This window comes from Suricata suricatta, chromosome 6, assembly GCF_006229205.1.
Source record: "Suricata suricatta isolate VVHF042 chromosome 6, meerkat_22Aug2017_6uvM2_HiC, whole genome shotgun sequence".
Classification (NCBI taxonomy): Eukaryota; Metazoa; Chordata; class Mammalia; order Carnivora; family Herpestidae; genus Suricata; species Suricata suricatta.
This window is the reverse complement of record NC_043705.1, coordinates 53063941-53081983: the sequence shown is the minus strand read 5'-3', so window position 1 is coordinate 53081983 and position 18043 is coordinate 53063941. Positions and strand designations below refer to the sequence as shown.

Below are 18043 nucleotides of genomic sequence, written 5' to 3'. Positions count from 1 at the left end.
GTTAGTATTTTAAGGTTCTCTGCCTACTCTCAAAAAGGGTTTGAGGATATTTCAGTGATTGGTATGGTCTGTAATGCTAATTTTCTGTAAGGAATTGGCCTTGATCCCAGGTACTGGGTTTTTGGGGGTTGTTTTTTAGATTTTTTTAAATAAATTTTTTAAAGTTTATTCATTTATTTTGAGAGAGAGAGAGAGTGTGAGTGGGATGGGACAGAGAGGGAGAAAGAATTCCAAGCAGTGTCCATGTTGTCAGTGCATAGCCCAATGTGGGGCTCAAACTCACGAACTGTGAGATCATGACTTGTGCCAAAATCTAGAGTCAGACACTTAACCGACTCAGCCACCCAGGTGCCCCCAGGTCCTGGTATTTTTAACTTCATGGTATCTTATCCAGTTTTAAATCTGTCATAAAAATCACTTAGTCTTGGTTACTCATGGTATCTTCGATCAGACCAAGTAAACTGTCAACTCTAAGTGTTTAGGGTCGATGTTAAAATGTTTTGAATGTATAACATTATTTCAAGGTTCTTTTAACTAATAATTGCAATGCCTTTAAGTACAAAATTTTTATTTATATATCAAGTAGCCAAATTCTTTGGACTGTTTTGTTGATGAAATATTTATCTAGTCATGGTTTCCCATTTTAAAAATTGCTTGTCTTCAATTTAAGAGGCCTCAACTGAAACCTATTTTCAACAAATATAAATATAGTCCTATCTACAGAAGTCAAGTAAAATAATTTTAAGAAAAGAAAAGTCCATGTATTGGCTGGGACCTGTGTGGATTGCATCCGTGTTTCTTCAGCAGACTTAGAACCCGAATCCTTTGCCACCAGTGTGCACTGAGGCCTGTTCTCCTTACTGGGTTTTAGTTTTCTTCTCTGAACAAAGAAGATAATATAAATCTTCCCTATCTGCTTCACAAAGGAGTCTTGTGGCAGTGCAGCAAAATAGAATTGAAAGCTCTTTAAAAGACAAAAAATACTTTGACATGTAAGATAGTAATGACATAATTATTGCAGTCTTAAGTCAACCTGTTTTATGTAAATACTTTTTGCAGTATTTCCTCATATTAAATTCTATTTGAGACTCACACTTTGAGACAATTTCATTTTGTAACAGCATTAATATTCCATTCCAGTGAATAACTTTTCTGTGGTTGTCATACCTTCATCTTAAGGCAGCATCACACATTTATTATTCACCTGGTTCATGTTGTGGGTGCTCGCAAGTTAAGGCAGAGAACGTTTTTCTGAAGCAGTCATGGCGTGTGGCCCACGTGCAGGTTCGAAACTTAGAATCATAGAATCTCAAGGTTGATGAGTTTATCTTGCTAATATCCAAAGGAATACTTGATTTCTCCAATAAATGGTCTTTTAATTGAATATCAACCCTAAAACTCACCACCACCACCAGTTGTCATTGTTAGTAAGTTGTATTTTTTTTAATTTGAATAGTTTATTACCAAGTTGGTTTTCATATAACACCCAGTGCTTTCCTTGCAAGTGCCCCTCTCCATGACAGTCACCCCCTTCCCCTTCTCCCCTCCCTCCTCAGCCCTCAGTTTGTGCTCAGCATTCAAAAGTCTCTCATGATTTGCCTCACTCCCTCTCCCCAACTCTTTCCCCCCGCTTTCCCCTTCCCATGGTCCCTTACTAGGTTTCTCCTGCTAGACCTATGAGTGAAAACAGATTAGTAAGTTGTATGTATTAAATTGCAGAATTCAATTATCAGTTATCGACTTAGAACAGATCCTAGGTTTCACAACAAATTTACAAATTATGATCATCATAACCTCCTACATTCAGGGGCACGTGGGTGGCTCAGTCAGTGAAGTGTCCAACTTCGGCTAAGATCACGATCTCGCGGTTTGTGAGTTCGAGCCCCACGTTGGGCTCTGTGCTGCCAGCTTAGAACCTGGAGCCTGCTTCCTATTCTGTCTGTCTGTCTCTCTGTCCTCGCCGGCTTGCACTCTGTCTCTCTCTCTCTCAAAATTAAACAAACATTTAAAAAAAATAAAAAGGGGTTTATTAGTGCCCTGTATTTGGACATTCTGAATTGTCTCAGTGATTGAATTTCCACACCCTCACCCTGGTGTTAGGGGCCACATAGATCCAGTGTTAAGTGGAAATGGTAATCAAATTCTAATACTGAGGCGGGAATATAAAATTTGAAGAAACTCTTTGCCCTAGCTTCTGGAAGCTAATGTTACTCACTCCTTTGATCTAATGGTAAGATTCATTTTTGAGAGATTACTATGTAGAGTGTCAATAAAATTAGTTAAGTGTACAAATTACGGTTAACTCATCATTTATATAATCTGCTTGCAAGAATTGATTTTTTATAATGTTAAAGGTAAAAATTTTAGTGTTACTTTTAATTATTTTTTGCTGGAAAATCATGTTTAAAACAATTTTAGGGCACCTGGGTAGCCCAGTTGTTTGAGCAACTGACTCAATTTTGGCTCAGGTCATGATTTCACAGTCCGTGAGTTTGAGCCCCACATTGGGCTCCACACTGGCAGTGCAGAGCCTGCTTAGGATTCTCTTTCTCTCGCTCTTTCTCTCTCTAAATAAATAAATAAACTTTAAGAAAATAATAATATACTTTGTAATTGTTTAGATAGTAGCCATAGATGGAAATGAACAGGTATAGTGTTATCAGAAAACAATTCTGAAGATCTAAATACCAGGCCATTTATCAGGACAGCTGTATGAAATAATGTAGAAGGACATAAATGCTTAGCCTCAATGTGGCCATATTATTATGATGGCTATTTTGGCAATATACTTTACTCCTCGGACATCCTAGCCAAGTACATACTTATTTTTATCTTTGCCATAAGAGCAAATCTTTAGCTTTCACATATTGAAGGGAATGGTATGAAGTCTTTAGTGGTTAATTCTGACATTAACCAGTTAATAATGATAAACTGTATTAGCTAAACATTGTATGCATTACATGACAAATTTCTACATTTTCTTTAGAAGTAAATTTTAGCTATTAATGTATTTTCATTGTTGGGGGGCATAAAAGTCGTAAGAATTTTAATGGAATTACTTTGTGATCAGTAGGGATAGACTTCACAAATAAAAAAGAAGAGTATGGCCCTGGCGTTCAAGGAAAAGAACATTGTGCTCATTTGGATCCTTTGGCCCCTCCGATGACCTCGGAGGTTGCACGGCCACCATCCCCACCAACAGCAGGCTTGGGAGCGGCCGGCGCTACCGCGTTTCCCTCCGCGGCTTCCATCGCGTCCGCCCGGGCTGCTTCTGCTTCCTCGGCTCACCTTCCTGTTTCCTCAGCTCTGGGTGCTGGGTCTTCAGCTACTGCTGCGCCAGAAGAAATGGTTAGTACAGTTAATAGTTAACGCCCTAGTGGGAAAGGGGCTCAAAACCTGACTGTATATTGGATATATTTAACTTAGAAGGTATTTTCCCATGGAGGAAAAGTCTATGCAGTATTGAAGCCAAGCCACAGAAAATATTTAACATATAAATTGGCTAAAACAATGTATAATGAAAGTAATAGCTGAAACTTATAGTTAGTGGTAATGAAGACAAAAATAACTTTCTCATTTTACATTTTTCAAGATTTGTTCAGGAAAAACAGATTTGAGAAAGCAGTTGACAGACTTTTGAATTTATTTTGAAGGGAACTCTACTGGGTATTAGGCTTAGAAGGACTTAGAAGATTACTGGCCCTTTTGTGTATTTTGTATTTAGCTATAACTTTTTCTTTTCCTGGATGCAGATATATCATTAACCCTACTCTATATTTATTCCATCTTGATTGCATTAGGTTCTCATTTGTAATTCACAATTAGAACAAAGATAGGAATGATTTTTCCTAGAGTCCCTTAGCTGCTTTTACGAGAAGCACATAGAGTGTGGAACTGTTGAATGGGGGTGGAATGTTGTGTGAGAATTGGCCAGCAGGAGAATTAATCACGCTAATTAATATGGAAGAGGTACCACAAAGCACATCAGGGTTCTGACTCCTGACCTCCTTCTTATTAAACCTGTGTTCTTCAAAGAGTGATTCTCAAAAGTGAAGGGAGTAGGGGTACAAGCCAAGCTCACTGGACTCACTTCTATAGGGCTTTTTAAACACTCTGTCCTTCCTTACTCTGGCTTGGCTTAGGCACAAAGGCCTGTCTAGTATGAGAGGATTCTGTTTGGCTTGTGTCCCTCACCGCCCTGGCCCTCCCCATTTACAGAAGAGGACGGCAGGTGGCAGAACAGGTTCTCTTGCCCTGGACAGCGCTCCGCAGCTAAGGCGGGCGTGCAGTCCGCCAGACAGCGGGTCATCTTCCATATTCCAGCTGACTTGAATTTCTGCCTTTTGGAAGCTAGTGACTGCGGAGAAAAATATATTGAGGTCTGCTATTATGTTTGCTCTTGATTCAAAGAGGTGAAAAAAATATAGCTGTTAAGAGAAATTTGATGTGGGAGGGGGTTTTGACTTAGAAAGAAGGCACTAAAATTCAACTCTGATTTATGTTCAGCTGTGTTTATTTTTCATGATGACACATTTTGAAGTGTGATCCTATACAAGATGATCTCATTGAAGTAAACACAGTGAGTGTCTATTTAAATTTCTGGTTTGTCATTCATGATGCATATTCAGATAACACAGAGCTAGATTTTTCAAAATCCCCTTCAAATATGACCACACCATTTGTATATCTGCATTTATGTATAAACCTGGATATGCACAGGAAGAACCAGATGAGTGTGCTTACTACCTTTTTTGTTACTCTGTGAAACAGTTTGGTCACCTGAGATTATTTTGAAGCCTTCAAAACCTGAAAAACACAATATTGTGTAGACAGCCCTTCCAACTACGTCCTCCTCCATAAATATACATTCAATTTTGTTCACGTAAATATAGCCTTTAGGGTTGGAGGAGAGGAAAATCAGAAGCAAAGGAGTTCGTAAGTGTACTGCTAGTTTTCTTCCTCGCATATATAATACTCTGATTCAGATTCACCTCACATGTGTCCTCTTGTTTTTAAAAAGAACCATAATAACAAAAGAAGGAACAAGTACATTAATTGGATAACTTATCTAATGTGAACCCATCATTGTTGGGACTAGGAGAGACATGTGATCCAGGTCTGGTGATCTTTCTTTTCATTTTAATCACAGAGGCTTTGTTTGGACATTCAAAACTTTTCCCCAATCTTCTTGGTATTTCTAGTAGCTAAAAGGAGGTGTGTTCAGAGAATAAACTGCAGGGAAACAGACAACTGGAAAAAGAAAGATTACCATCCTAGCAAAATAATACCTTCATCTGTAAGACTCTCCTTTCTACAGACATTGTCAGTATGTTAAATAAAATAACAGAATTTCCTGGTGGAGAGCACTTTTCAAGACCTACCTTAGGCAGTTCTATGAGCATACATAGTTCACGAGGTTGAACAACAGGGGACACTCTTTTGTTTTTCTGACTCCCAGTTGGAATAGTTAAGGGGTTTAGTCAGATTTTTAAACTCTTTAGTAAAGGTTCTCTCATAACTTTCGTCTTCATCTGAATGGAAAGTGAAAGGATATCTTTAGGCACTCGGCACTGCCTTCCGCATTTCATAAATGAGGAAACCGAGGCTTGGAGAGTGAGCAACTTTTCTGTGGACACAGTGAGAATTCTGACTTTGACCGTTTGGCCACAGAGCCTTGTTTCTTAACCAATCATCAGGTTTGTCTCCATGTCAAATATTAAGATACAAATATTGAGGTTTAAAAATATGTCGTTTCTCTTTTCTTTCTTAATCCTTTTGATTTTGTTGCTTTTATTGATATGGTATAAAATGCTAGCATTTCCATTTTTATCCCATTTTTTAAGTCAGCTAAGCTCTTAGATACATTTAATAAGATCCAACATGACTGGGACCAGTAAGTTTGGCCACTTAATCAATAAGTCAGTTAAAAGGGGGTAGGGGGCACCTGCGTGGCTCAGTCAGTTGAATGTCCAACTTCAGCCCCAGGTCATCACGATCTAGCAGTTTGTGAGTTCAAGCCCCACACTGGGCTCACTGCTGTCAGACTGTCAGTGCAGCGCCCACTTCAGATCCTCTGTGTCCCTCTCTGTGCCCCTTCCCAACTTGCACTCTCCCAAAAATAAGTTTTTTTTTAAAACGTCAGTTGGCGAGCTTGGGGGGCTCGGTCAGTTAAGCGTATGACTCTTGGTTTCAGCTCAGGTCATGATCTCATAGTTTGTGGGTCCAAGCCCCATGTTGGACTCTGTACTGACAGTGTGTAGAGCCTGCTTGGGATTCTTTTTCTCTCTCCCTCTGTCTGTGCCTCTCCTCTATTCACCCACATGCTCGCTCTCTCAAAATAAATAAACATTAAAAAAATTGTTTTTATTTAAAAAAGTTAAAGCAGGAAATTTTTAAAAATTATATACACATATGTGTTATTTTATGCTAAAACATATGTGTGTATTAATTTGCTAACTTTTAATGCAGGACCAAACTCACTACAGGTTCATAGATTGTAATTAAGCCATAAGCTACAAACAGTAGATTATTATTCTATAATTTCCAATTTTAGTTTTGGTAAAGTAAAGCAAGAATCTATCAGATTTGTAAGGCAATCTGATTATAGAACAAACCGTTTGAAAGCAAAGCTTTAAAAAAAGCTAAAAAAAGAAAACAAAAAGCCAACTTGGTAAACATGCAAGTCAGTTAAGACAGCTATTCAAATAAGTGTATAGAGGCTTCTTTTTAAAGTCTTTATTTCTTTACTGGAGTGTATAATTTCATCTTACTGAAGGCATTTTAAAGCAGTTCTCAACTGGCTGGGGTGAAGGTTATCAGCTGTGGGCATTTTCCAACTACTGCAGTTTTTCTTTTCAAATGTCCCCCATTCAAAACGTGTCCGGTGTCTTTTGCATTCCTTCCCCTCCAAGTAGGAGCAGCTGTTACGGACGGGAGTGCATACACCCCTCAAGTGTGGCGGTAGGAATGAGGGTTCCAGCTCAGTTGTACTTCAGTTTGCAATTTTTCATAAAGAATATTCTTACCAGCAATTAATTTTTTTTAAATATTAAGATACAGCACGTTATAGAATCTATTTTATGCCTTATTTTAACAATAGGATGCGGTTTTTTTAAGGTCAGAAGCATGAATTTAGTCCACAAAAACAGGTCTGTAAATATTTTAGGATCTCAGTTTTAGTTTCTTAAATTCGTAAGATCCATTAGAGTTCATATGAAATGGCCAGATAGTTTCTACAAGTATCATAGTGAGAAGCAGTCCTCCACACACCTCTCCCTAATTCTGTTAGCTGTTCCTCTACTTACCTTTTAATTTCCTAAATAATAGCCTTGTATCTTTATTTCCACGTGCATCAATTTCAAATACTATCTCTTGGCTGATTATCATGGATGAAAAAAGTGGCCTTTTTAATACCATCCGATTGCTTCCCTTCCCCTCCCTGTCCTCTTTCGGTATTGAAATGTAGATATTCCAAACTTTGCATTGTTATTATTTATGATGACTATTTAAATATAGCTAAACTACAAATGTATACTATGCCTACATTTCCTTTCTGGTACGATTTTTTGTTTCAGGAATTGATTCCTTTGTTTTTGCCTTTGATCGGTTTTCTGTGCAACTGTAATTAAGTCTTTCCAAACTTCCAAAGACTCACAAAACCTCACTGAATGCTATTTTCCTAGAGTCCTCCCGACACATCAGTATTCTATCATTTTAATTTTCCCAGAGATATTTCTCCATAGAACTCACTGTCATCTGTTTCAATATCCAGTCGTGACCATCTGCAGCTAAATACAGATAATATGAAGAACTCAATGAATGATACCTCAGATGGACTGTAACAATGAAGGAAGGTCACTAATAATATGGTTTTGGGAAAAATGGTTAGAGGGAAAATGAGATTAATAATTCACACTGAAATTTCAAATGTTTTAATAAGTTAAAACAAAATAAGTAAATGTTAGAAGAATATAATGGCCTCAACTGTCTAAAGCAGGTTTGTTGATTACTTTATGGAAGAAATTAATGACAAAATTAGGTGTAAGTTTTAAATTTATGTGTATTGAAAAATAAAACTGAGGGGTGCCTGAGTGTCTCAGTCAGTTAAGCCTCTAACTTTGGCTCAGGTCATGATCCCACGGTTCATGGGCTTGAACCCTGCATCAGGCTCTGTGCTGACAGCTCAGAGCCTGGAACCTGCTTCAGATGCTGTCTCCCTGTTTCTCTCTGCCCCTACCCCACTTGCACTCTGACTCTCTCTCTTCCTCAAAAATAAAAATTAAGAAAAAATTTTTAAAGAAAACTGAGGTAACATTAAGTAGGGAAAATATTTACACTATTAGATAAGTCTTAATATTCATCAGGAGCAATTAAACATTTTTGAGAGCAATACCCATTCCTTGCAAGTAATATATGGGTAGTTAACAAAATGAATTGCAAATATTAAACATTAATACAGAACCACAAATTAAATACTAGGTTTTACCTCAGACTTAAATGAGCAGATAATATAATTCATTGATAGTGAAAAACAGTGAGTACATGTATATTATTCCTGTTAGAAATATAATCTTTCTGGAGTATCATCCAGCAGCAAGTAACAGAAGCTGTACAAGCTGATATTACCTTTTGATATGATCATCCCATTTTTTGCAAAACATCCTACAGAAATAACTCAAAAGAAAAGGAATCCTTTTTTACAAAAAATTGTTACTTAATAGGAAAAGAGACCAATAAACCATAGTAGATTGCTATAAAAACCTCTCATTAAAAATTATAGCAAGTCTCTATTTATGAGAAAAAATATATTAAGAAAGCAATAAGAAAAAAGGCAGAACACAAAAGCATATGTGTAATATTAACTATGCATAAGGATCAAAAGTGTTCATAAAACAGAATAATGGTTGCCAAGGGTTAGGGGCGGTTGAGGAATGGAAATGGATAGGACTCTAATGTGTCCTAGGAGGGAGACTTCTGCGGTGCTAGAATACTTACAGGGATCGAGACGTAATAAAATGACACGGCTCTCTACCAAGGCATTGTACCCATGTCAGCTTCCTGGCTTTGATATCATAATTATCCTAGATTTACATAAAATGTAATCATTGCAGGAAACTGGGTTTTAAGTCTACAGAATGCTATAAGAGGGTTGGTACACCAAAGTTATAAAGAGGTGTTTTGGGGTGCTTGGTTCTGTATTTTGCCTTTTGTCTCATTGTTTAATTTTTTCTATGTTAAAGTCCGTTAAATATACAATTATTTTTTTAAGTGCCTACATATTTTTCTTCATCATTTGCAGAAGCAAAAGTAGTATCTATTTTGCCATGATTATGTACCATCTGGATATTTCTTTGTTTTTTTAGTACGTGCCCAGAATTGTGACATCTGCACAGCAGAAAGCGGGAAGAACAATTACAGCCCGCATCACAGGGAGATGTGATTTTGCCTCAAAAAACAGAGTTAGTAGCAGCTTAGCTATAATGGGAGTTTCTCCTCCCATGAGCTCAGTTGTTGTGGAAAAACACCATCCAGTCACAGTGGTGAGTACACGTATCTAACGATCTTTATCAAAAAATCCTTTTCCTGAGAGTTGATGGACTAGTAAACACTTAAATTCTATATTGAGAAGATCAGAATTCATGATGACTGTTACTTGTTCTACCTTTTATTATTATTATAGTCTTTATATACTTAGAATCACCAAACCTGGTCTAAATCTGCCTTTCCTCTTTTAGGAAATTAATTTCAGAAACGTCGTTTCTTCTCAAGAGTGTAAAAATTACCAACACAAAAAGTAATCCACTGTTCTGGTGGCCAAAAGAAATATATAAATGATTTCTCATTAATTTAAAAAAAGAGACAAAAACTGTTTACTCATTATCTGCTGTTCATGTAGCAGGTATTTGATTATAAGAAACACTTCCATATTTTAACAGTCTTTAATTTTTGTTTCTTTTGTTTTAGTCATCTTCTCCTTTTTTTCAATACAACGGTCAGCATATTTGTAGTGTGGGAAAAATTCAGAGTGCACTAAATTCATGTGATATAAAGGAAAATGCCTAGAATTTAAGCAAAAATAAGCAAAAAAGACTGACTTTTGCTACTGACTGCCTTTGTGATCATACACAAATCAAATCAAATATTTGAACCTCCACTTCCTCGTGTGTAACGTGGGAGTTTTAAAGATAGTGAGCTCCCTCAAGTTATTTTCTGGATTCACGATTAACTGAGATAATGTGAAAATTGAATGAGATATATAAAGGCACTTTATAAGCTGTAAAACCATATCAAATTTAACTTAATAAAAATTACTAGAGAAAGGTACATGGGACACATATACATCAGTAATTGTCTCCTAAAGTTTAATTTTTGAAAGTTACAAGACCACATCCTTAAAGAGGAACAACTGATTTTAAAAGAGAAAGTCTCCTAATATAAATTTTCAATGTTAGACAACACTGTCTACTTAGTGTATCAGAGCAAAATACATCTGGGATGATTTTACATCCTTTACTTTCTGGGCCCTAGAGGCTGCCAGATGATTAAATCAACGAAGCTGGAGTGAGTCATTAAATTTAGCCTCAGGTGAAGAATGACCACCTTGAAGTAGAAAACTGAGGTGGAGCCAGCAAGGCCAGAAAAGGACATGGAGGGAGGATGGGAGTCTCGGCCTCCAGAGGCTGCAGACTGAGCATCCTCAGGCGACCTCTCAGTTTACTTCTGAATATGTAAGGTCAGTTCTCAGAAACAAGAGAAACAGTTATCAGAAACATTTCTTTTTTTCTCAGCACATATGTGCATAGAGAGGGAGAGGGACTGTCCATTTGTGCGATAAAGAAGGGGCAGAGAAACCACATATATGCTTACTTTTAATTTAGGCAGTCTTTGTTTTTGTACTAAAGATAGGAATTCATATTCTCAAGAAAAAAAAAGAACAAGGAAGTAAATAGTCTTAAAACCCATTTCTGAGATTTACCTCTCCAGCTGCTCTCTGCTGAATCACTGTGTCTAGTACTTCTCCAGTAACTGCTCATGAAGGAGCCTGCTTCCATTATTACCTAAGTGGGATTATGTAACAGACACTATGGCAGTCCTCTGTACCATTTTTCATTTTATCCCCCAAATGAAGATCTATAACTACTAGAAACAGTTACTACTAATAAACCACTAGTCAGATCTCTGACACTTTAGCCCCATCTGCTGGATAATTGCTTCTTCCTGGTGCTACTTCTTTCTCTGCCATTTTTATAGCTCATGAAACCAGTGGTAGGTGAATCTGTTTCTACATTCCCTTTTTCCCATCCTCCCCAAGGAGAAATAGTTCTTGTAACAGGGTCAGATTCGGTGGTCAGCAACTAAATTTTCATACTAGTGGGATTCTCTCCCATCTGTAATGGCTATCCAGTTATGTGAATACAGAGACACATTTATATAAAATACTTTTAAGACAGGAAATTTTTCTCAAGAGGAACTCTTGAAAGAGAATCTGTCATGAAGAGCTTTAAGAGTTTTCACTCATTTAAGTAAAAGCTGCATCATGGGGTTTTTAAAATAAATAATGAATGTTTTGATCACCTGCATATAATTTTACTTCAAGGATTTTAGAGATGACCTTTCTAAGTAGAAGACCCTAGTAGGAATTTCTCTGTACTACTCAGTGATGTGGACTGAATCTGGGTAACAAGTCTACTGAGAAGCTGTATCCAGTATAGTATAGAAAATCGTTGTACATTTTACACACATGTATACACGTAATATATACCTACATCCATAATATGTACTTGTACACATTCTATGCATAGATGAAGCCAGCGGTGCACTGACTGTCCTGCGTCAGCGCTTAGGTCCAAGACGTTCCTTTGAGCTCTGACATAGTGTAGGTATCCTCTCAATGTGTGTCCTCAGCATCTAGTTATTTCTGTGCATAGAAAATTGTAATCACATTAGGGAGCCCCAGGCCTCTGGACAGATCTCTTCTTGTATGATCATAAAAGGGTTAGTCAGCTTCCAGGTGAACCGTGTTGAAATAGGAAGAGATCTGCTTTACTCTGATTTGAAGCAAGGACCAGACTGATTCCTCAGAGCTTTCCCTGTGCTCCCTGATTGGGCTCCACATGTTAACAGGTGCAGCGAGAATACTGCTTGGAATGAAAGGAGGTCTTGGGGCCGACCCTTCTTCCAAACACTGGAAAGTCCCCTTCTGCAGTTGGCCTCTGTAAACACTGTAAGATTCCACTGAGGCCTCTCTGAGGAATGACTCCCATGGCTCCCCTTGTGATCCTCTGGAACGCAAGCTGATCAGAGGGTATTGAGCACATCAGTCTAACTTCTGGGTTAAGTACCGCTGTCTGGTCCTTAATTGTTTAATGGCTGCTTCACCAACTTATTGCATGTATCTGCTGTGTGCTTAACAAATATTTACTTGGTTAAATTATATATAATGAAATGGTGTTGAATGTGTGTTATTTTGTGGGATTGTTAAAGCAGATTTTTACCTTTTCAGCAAACCATTCCTCAAGCTGCTGCTGCAAAATACCCCCGGACGATTCATCCGGAAAGTAGCACCTCAGCTTCTAGATCCCTCGGAGCCAGGTCACCTCACACGCAGTCCCTCTCAACCATTCATTCCATAAAAGTGGTTGACTAAAATGGATGTGCACATACTGAGACCTTTTGATTCATCTGGTTTTACCAAGGATTAAAAGTCTCCAGTTTTTAAAATTTCATATTCTTAGCACATCATGGATACATCATGTTCATCGTTTCAAAATTCCAGGAGGCTTTTTCAAGCCACACCATCCTTTATAACTATATTTAGGATTATTTTAATGTTATTTTTTTAATTTAAGCAATTAAGTAAAAAATTTTTAAATTAAAAAATGACTGGATTTTTTTAATAGGTTCAGTCTGTCACTGATTGTCATAAAAGTATATAAATCTTGTTTTTTTAATGTTATTTCTAAAAGGCTAAATCATTTTTAGTATTACCAAGTAAACTTTGAGAACTTTACTAAAAAATTCATTAAGGGGGGGCCTGCGTGGCTCAGTTGGTTAAGTGTCTGACTTTGGGTCAAGTCATGATCTTGCAGTTCATGAGTTCAAGCCCCACGTTGGGCTCTGTGCTGACAGTTCAGAGCTCGGAGCCCATTTTGAGTTCTGTGTCTCCCTCTCTCTCTGCACCTCCCCCATGGATATTCTGTCTGTCTCTCTCTCTCTCTTAAAAATAAATATTAAAAAAAAAGTTTTAAATTATAAAACGAATAGAAACTAAGGTATTTTTATTTTAAAGTTAAAGAGATAAAGACCAAGAAGTGTAATAATGATACTTTATCACAAAGTTTTTTTGTGATTTTAGTGCATTAGTCTTCATTTTCCTAAGATGGACAGTAAAAAATGGGAAATGGTGAGACTTCTCAATAATTTTTAATGATAAAAAGGAAAGATTTTTTTTTTACTAGCAAAAAAACAGACATCAAAAACAAATTTCCTATTAGAATGGTCCTATTTCTGATGTTCTTTCTTGCCTTTTTGAAACTCTGCAGTGTCAAACCTTTTTTCTCTCTGAACATCCAAACATCACCCTTTGAGGGTAATAGCACTGGGCAACTCAGCAAACCTTCTAGGCCTGGGCAGAGACTTTTCAGTGGCTTCCTGTAGGAAGAATCTGGGTGAAAGTGATCAAGGAAAACAAGACCAGGTCCCAGTAGTTTTATTGCTGGCTGACTGGGTGATCTGGGGCCGGGCATTTAATTTCGTGACTCATAGGATCCCATCTGTGAAACACTGAGATATACCATCCCATCTATTTCACAAAGTACTTTGGGTCACATAAAAACAAGTATAAATTCTAAAGAATCTGTCCAGAGCCTCAATTTCATATCTTTAACAGAAGTGGATGGACTTACTTAGAAGCTTCTTTCACTCTGAACATGATCTATTTTATGTTCTAACATTATTATAGGAAATACTTTTTCTTACTGCTTCACATTATAATAGAACAGGAGAATAAATGTGAAATAGGCCAATATCCCATTTTCTCAAAGGGCACACCAAGGCTTTTCAGAACTATGGAATTAAAAGAATTCGAATATTGTGCCTTAGAGTACTAGATCCTTCTATGCAACAGTGTCCTGAGTTCTGGCCCGGCTGTCACTGGCAAACAGCTCCTCGTGGGTTTCAGCAAACACAAACCAACAGCACCTCATCTTGTGCTACCTGTACCGTGGCCATGCTTTTCTCTGGGCTTCCCCAGGCGCTCTGAGAGGCTCACAAGAGACCACAGGCTCCACTTGAAGCTACTCGTGTGCGGCCCAGAATGAACACCCCACTGGGTTAACAGATGAGTCCTTCCTTTCTCCCTTGTACAAACTGCCGTGAGGTGCCCTAGTGCAGCCCATCTCTCAGAAGAGAGTACCCTCAAAATGAGATAGTTTGCTTGCTGCCAGGTGTGGCCAGTGTGGTATTTCACCTCGGTCTGGGCTCTCCTTTCTTCCCCAACTTACTCCCCTTTTCCCTCATTCTTGCTTCCTTGCCTTGGAATTCAAGTCCTAAAAAAAAGCAGCTACTCATAAACTTTGGTCACAGGCTCTGCTTTCTGAGGGCCCTAGATGACAACTAGGAATGGTTTTCTGTATCCAAGCCATAACCATGAGGAAAGGCTAAAGTGAATGTTATGAATATTGTAATTGGGAATATCATAAACATTTTTTAAGAGGCATTTTTCTAAGCTCTAGAGAGTGTATATTGTTCAAAGCAGAACCAAAGAGTGTTAGCCTCAGTTAATCCACTTGAATTTGACAGTTAAAACCTGAAGAACAGATGGGGACATGACTTTTCACTGAATAGTTTTCCTGACATCTTTTTGGACTCCTGTGAACATATGACCCATTTTAAACATTCATAGAAGTAAGTGGGCCATTTACAATCCACATGAGGCCAAGATGTAAAACTATCAATTCAGGATAGAATAATTGGACTGATACTGCTCACGATTTTATCTCTGGCACCTTCTGCAATTAGAGTCAGAGTTTGAGAATGGAAAGCCTTAAATTATCATGAATGGGTGCTTATAAACTGATATGAATTGATATTTGATATGAGTTCATATTTATTTCATAAGTTTCTCAGATTCTAAAAATAATGTATGCTCATTGTCCAAAAAATTGGAAAATACCAAAAAGTACAAAGAAAATAAAAGTCACCTGTAACTACACCACCAAGAGATTTAAAAAAATATACTGGTATACATAACAGTCTTTATGGTCTTTTCTAAGCACTACTATTACACATGTGTTATTTAAAATGAACAGTAACTATAAATTTTCAAAGGTAGTTTCTCTTACTGAAGAGAAATAATTCACAGGGGCTGATTTCAGTACTGTGGGCATGAGGTTAGGGATTTCACAGGCATTCAGCCTTCATCATCAGTGCTGTGGCAGAGAGACACTCCCCCATTTTATGGAGAAGGAAACCGAAGATCTGAAAACCTGGATATTAGTATGCCCAAAGGCTCACAGTTAATAAGTAGTAAAACCATTATTAAAACCCTGTCCATCTATTCTAAATCCCTTGGTTTTTCCCTATACCAGGATGCTGTTCCTACCATCATATTTTTTAAAACACAGGATGAATCAAAACTTAGATTATGCTATCACATATGTTGCATCAAATGGCAGAAATGCAAAAATCACATACAATTTGCTTTAAGCAAAAATAAAAAAAATTGACCTTTAATTTCAGCAGGTGGAAAGTACTAATACCATTTTTTCATCTGTCACCACCATCTTCATAGTTGAAAGGAAAATCAATACTACTGCTGCTAGGATTTTATGGCATTTAAGAACTGAATATAAAGGGCAATGCTGAGTGGAAAACCAATTAAATACAATTTCTTTAGGCATTTATGAAACTGCACATTTCTTGGACCTTGCGTCAGTTTCATTTTTGAATTGACGGATCTTTTCTGAAAAAAAAAATAGGGTAACATTTATTATTAATAGCTAACATTTATTAAGCACTTGCTATGTGCCCGGCACTATGACTCAATCCCATGAGAACCTCTGACATGCAACTTTTCTAGTTAGTAAAGGAGAACACTGGCACAGTGAGGCTGTAGAATTTGCTCAGGATCACACAACCTGTTCGTGCTGGAGTTCAGATACAGGCACACACGGTCTTGCTCCCAAGCACATGCCCTGTACCACTTCCGTGGACTGCCTCTTTGCCTCCCCCCGGAATTCTTATGGATACTCTCTTATAGAAACAAATATATTTGAAGTTGAGGGGACAATCCCAGTGCTGTGAGGATAATGTCATTGGAGTAGACATCATCTACGCATGATTCCTTTTCCCACCACTGCTTGAAACGGCCTATTGGATCAGCGGTGGGATTCATGCAGTGATGCTCTCAGCTTCAGGTAAAACTGCATCAGTGAAAATAATGGCAGAAGTGCCATATTTTGCCTGAGTGGTTATTATTACGGGAGACTTGTAACACCACCGAATTTACTGGTAAGTTTTGAAAGCATCTTCCCTGACAGTACAGTCTTTGGGCAAGTGATTTTTAGCAGTACCCTCAGCTGCCAAAGTAAAAGCCTGTCTGCTCTTTTCTTTTAACCTAGTGATAACCCTTTTGAATACACCAACTTGCAACAAATTTCCCCAAGAGGGGCAAAATGGCATTTTGAGCAGGATACTGCTTAGTTATGGAAACTATACTAGAGTCTTATAAGATGGTTTAGCATTCCTGCCTTCTCCTGGCCCGCACCCCAAACACACCCCTCCACACCTTGCCACACATGCACAACAACAGAAACTCTTCCACTTCTTCAAATGCCCAGTAGGGGGTGACACTGAGAACCGCCAGGCTAAACCACCATCAGTCCGTATTGACTGAAGCCACTCACCAGAGGAGCTGCATATTTATGAGCCATAGCTCTCCCCAAACTGAGACTGCTGCTGTTTATGGACAGTATTGTTTCATGGGACTGTCCTCACCATCTTAAGGGACAAAGAGCTTCTATCTTGAAAACTTAACTCACCAGCTAGTTTTGGGAAACCTGCACGTACCAGTTCTTCATACAGATGCTTGACCGGCATGGCCTGTGTCATCAGGGTCCCATGCAGCCAGATGAGCAAAGCCCTGTGGCCGTGTTCACGGAAACTTCCCTTCCCTGTGCCAAGCACATAGAGTCAGAGACGGAAAAACTACATGCTGATGCCTCTTTTCACTGTGATCTTCATTCTAACTGAATTGTCTGTGGTTGCAACTCATTCGTCTTCTGATGGCTGCTAGAGAAGCAGCCCAGTGGATGAAAGCCCTTCCAGCTGCCCTTGCTGGAATTCCTGTAGGGTGACCAGAGTGTGGATTCACTCCAACACTTGCCATGCACCTGCTGTGCTTGACACAGGCCAAGGAGCAGATACGAGATTCAGCAGCTAGGTCCCAGCCCAACAGAGAGGGACAATCTTCCTGAGATGTGGAGCTCTCCTCCCATGTTCGGGTAGCGCTGCTATGCACCCCCATTTCTCCTAATCGAAGCGCATATTTCGCCTGGGGGTCCTGTTGGGACGGATGGTCTCACTCAGTCAGTCTGGGGCTAGGATCTGCCCTTCTAGGAAGCTCGCAGCTGCTGCCGTGCTGTCCATCAGCCACACTCCAAGCAGCAGGCGTGCGCCATCGTGCCACTCTGGGGTCTGATGGAAGTCTGCGTGCCCTGGGCCGGCGTTACTCACTGGGCACATACGCCCTGGACACCTGGCCCCTGAGAGATGTTGGGGGAGAGCTGAGATCCGTGTCTCCAAGGAGGAGGCCGCGGTTACAAACAGGACAGGCTCCTGGTTCCCGCAGAGTGTGTGTGGGAGCGGGCAGATGCCGCAAGAGGAGGGCCTGAGCTCTGGGGAGGAAGCTTGCTGGAAAGTGTCAGAAGCAGGGAGAGCCAACTGTCCCCAGAAACAGCGTACTCTTAGGTGAAGCCTGTTCCATCCTTCGTCATGCATTTGCCAAACTAATTCTTAAATACCAATGTCAATATATCTCTCCTTT

The 18043-nt window shown here is 38.9% G+C and overlaps 2 protein-coding genes and 1 long non-coding RNA gene across 8 annotated transcripts in view; 1 reads left to right on the top strand and 2 right to left on the bottom strand.

Annotated features, from left to right (window-relative positions):
- Positions 1–12955, top strand: part of POC5 (POC5 centriolar protein) — a 37087-nt gene extending 24132 nt beyond the window's left edge. For 5 of the 6 annotated variants that reach the window (XM_029942455.1, XM_029942456.1, XM_029942452.1 and 2 more), the window contains 3 exons: positions 3071–3348; positions 9363–9539; positions 12503–12955. In XM_029942455.1, coding sequence (XP_029798315.1) covers positions 3071–3348; positions 9363–9539; positions 12503–12646 — 599 coding nt within the window. In that variant the 3' untranslated portion in view covers positions 12647–12955. The remainder of the gene's footprint in view (positions 1–3070; positions 3349–9362; positions 9540–12502) is intronic. The other variant, XM_029942457.1, reaches the window with a different exon arrangement.
- On the bottom strand, positions 6706–9140 carry LOC115294517. Its single transcript, XR_003909928.1, has 2 exons — positions 8995–9140; positions 6706–6947 (listed from the first exon to the last, which is right to left on the bottom strand). It is a non-coding gene; the product is annotated as an uncharacterized LOC115294517 (long non-coding RNA).
- Positions 12956–15700: 2745 nt separating the features above from the next.
- The window catches only part of ANKDD1B (ankyrin repeat and death domain containing 1B), a 60134-nt gene continuing 57791 nt past the window's right edge, over positions 15701–18043 (bottom strand). Inside the window, exons 15-16 of the mRNA XM_029941215.1 lie at positions 17068–17171; positions 15701–15961 (exon numbers count right to left, since the gene is read on the bottom strand). Coding sequence (XP_029797075.1) covers positions 15818–15961; positions 17068–17171 — 248 coding nt within the window. The 3' untranslated portion in view covers positions 15701–15817. The remainder of the gene's footprint in view (positions 15962–17067; positions 17172–18043) is intronic.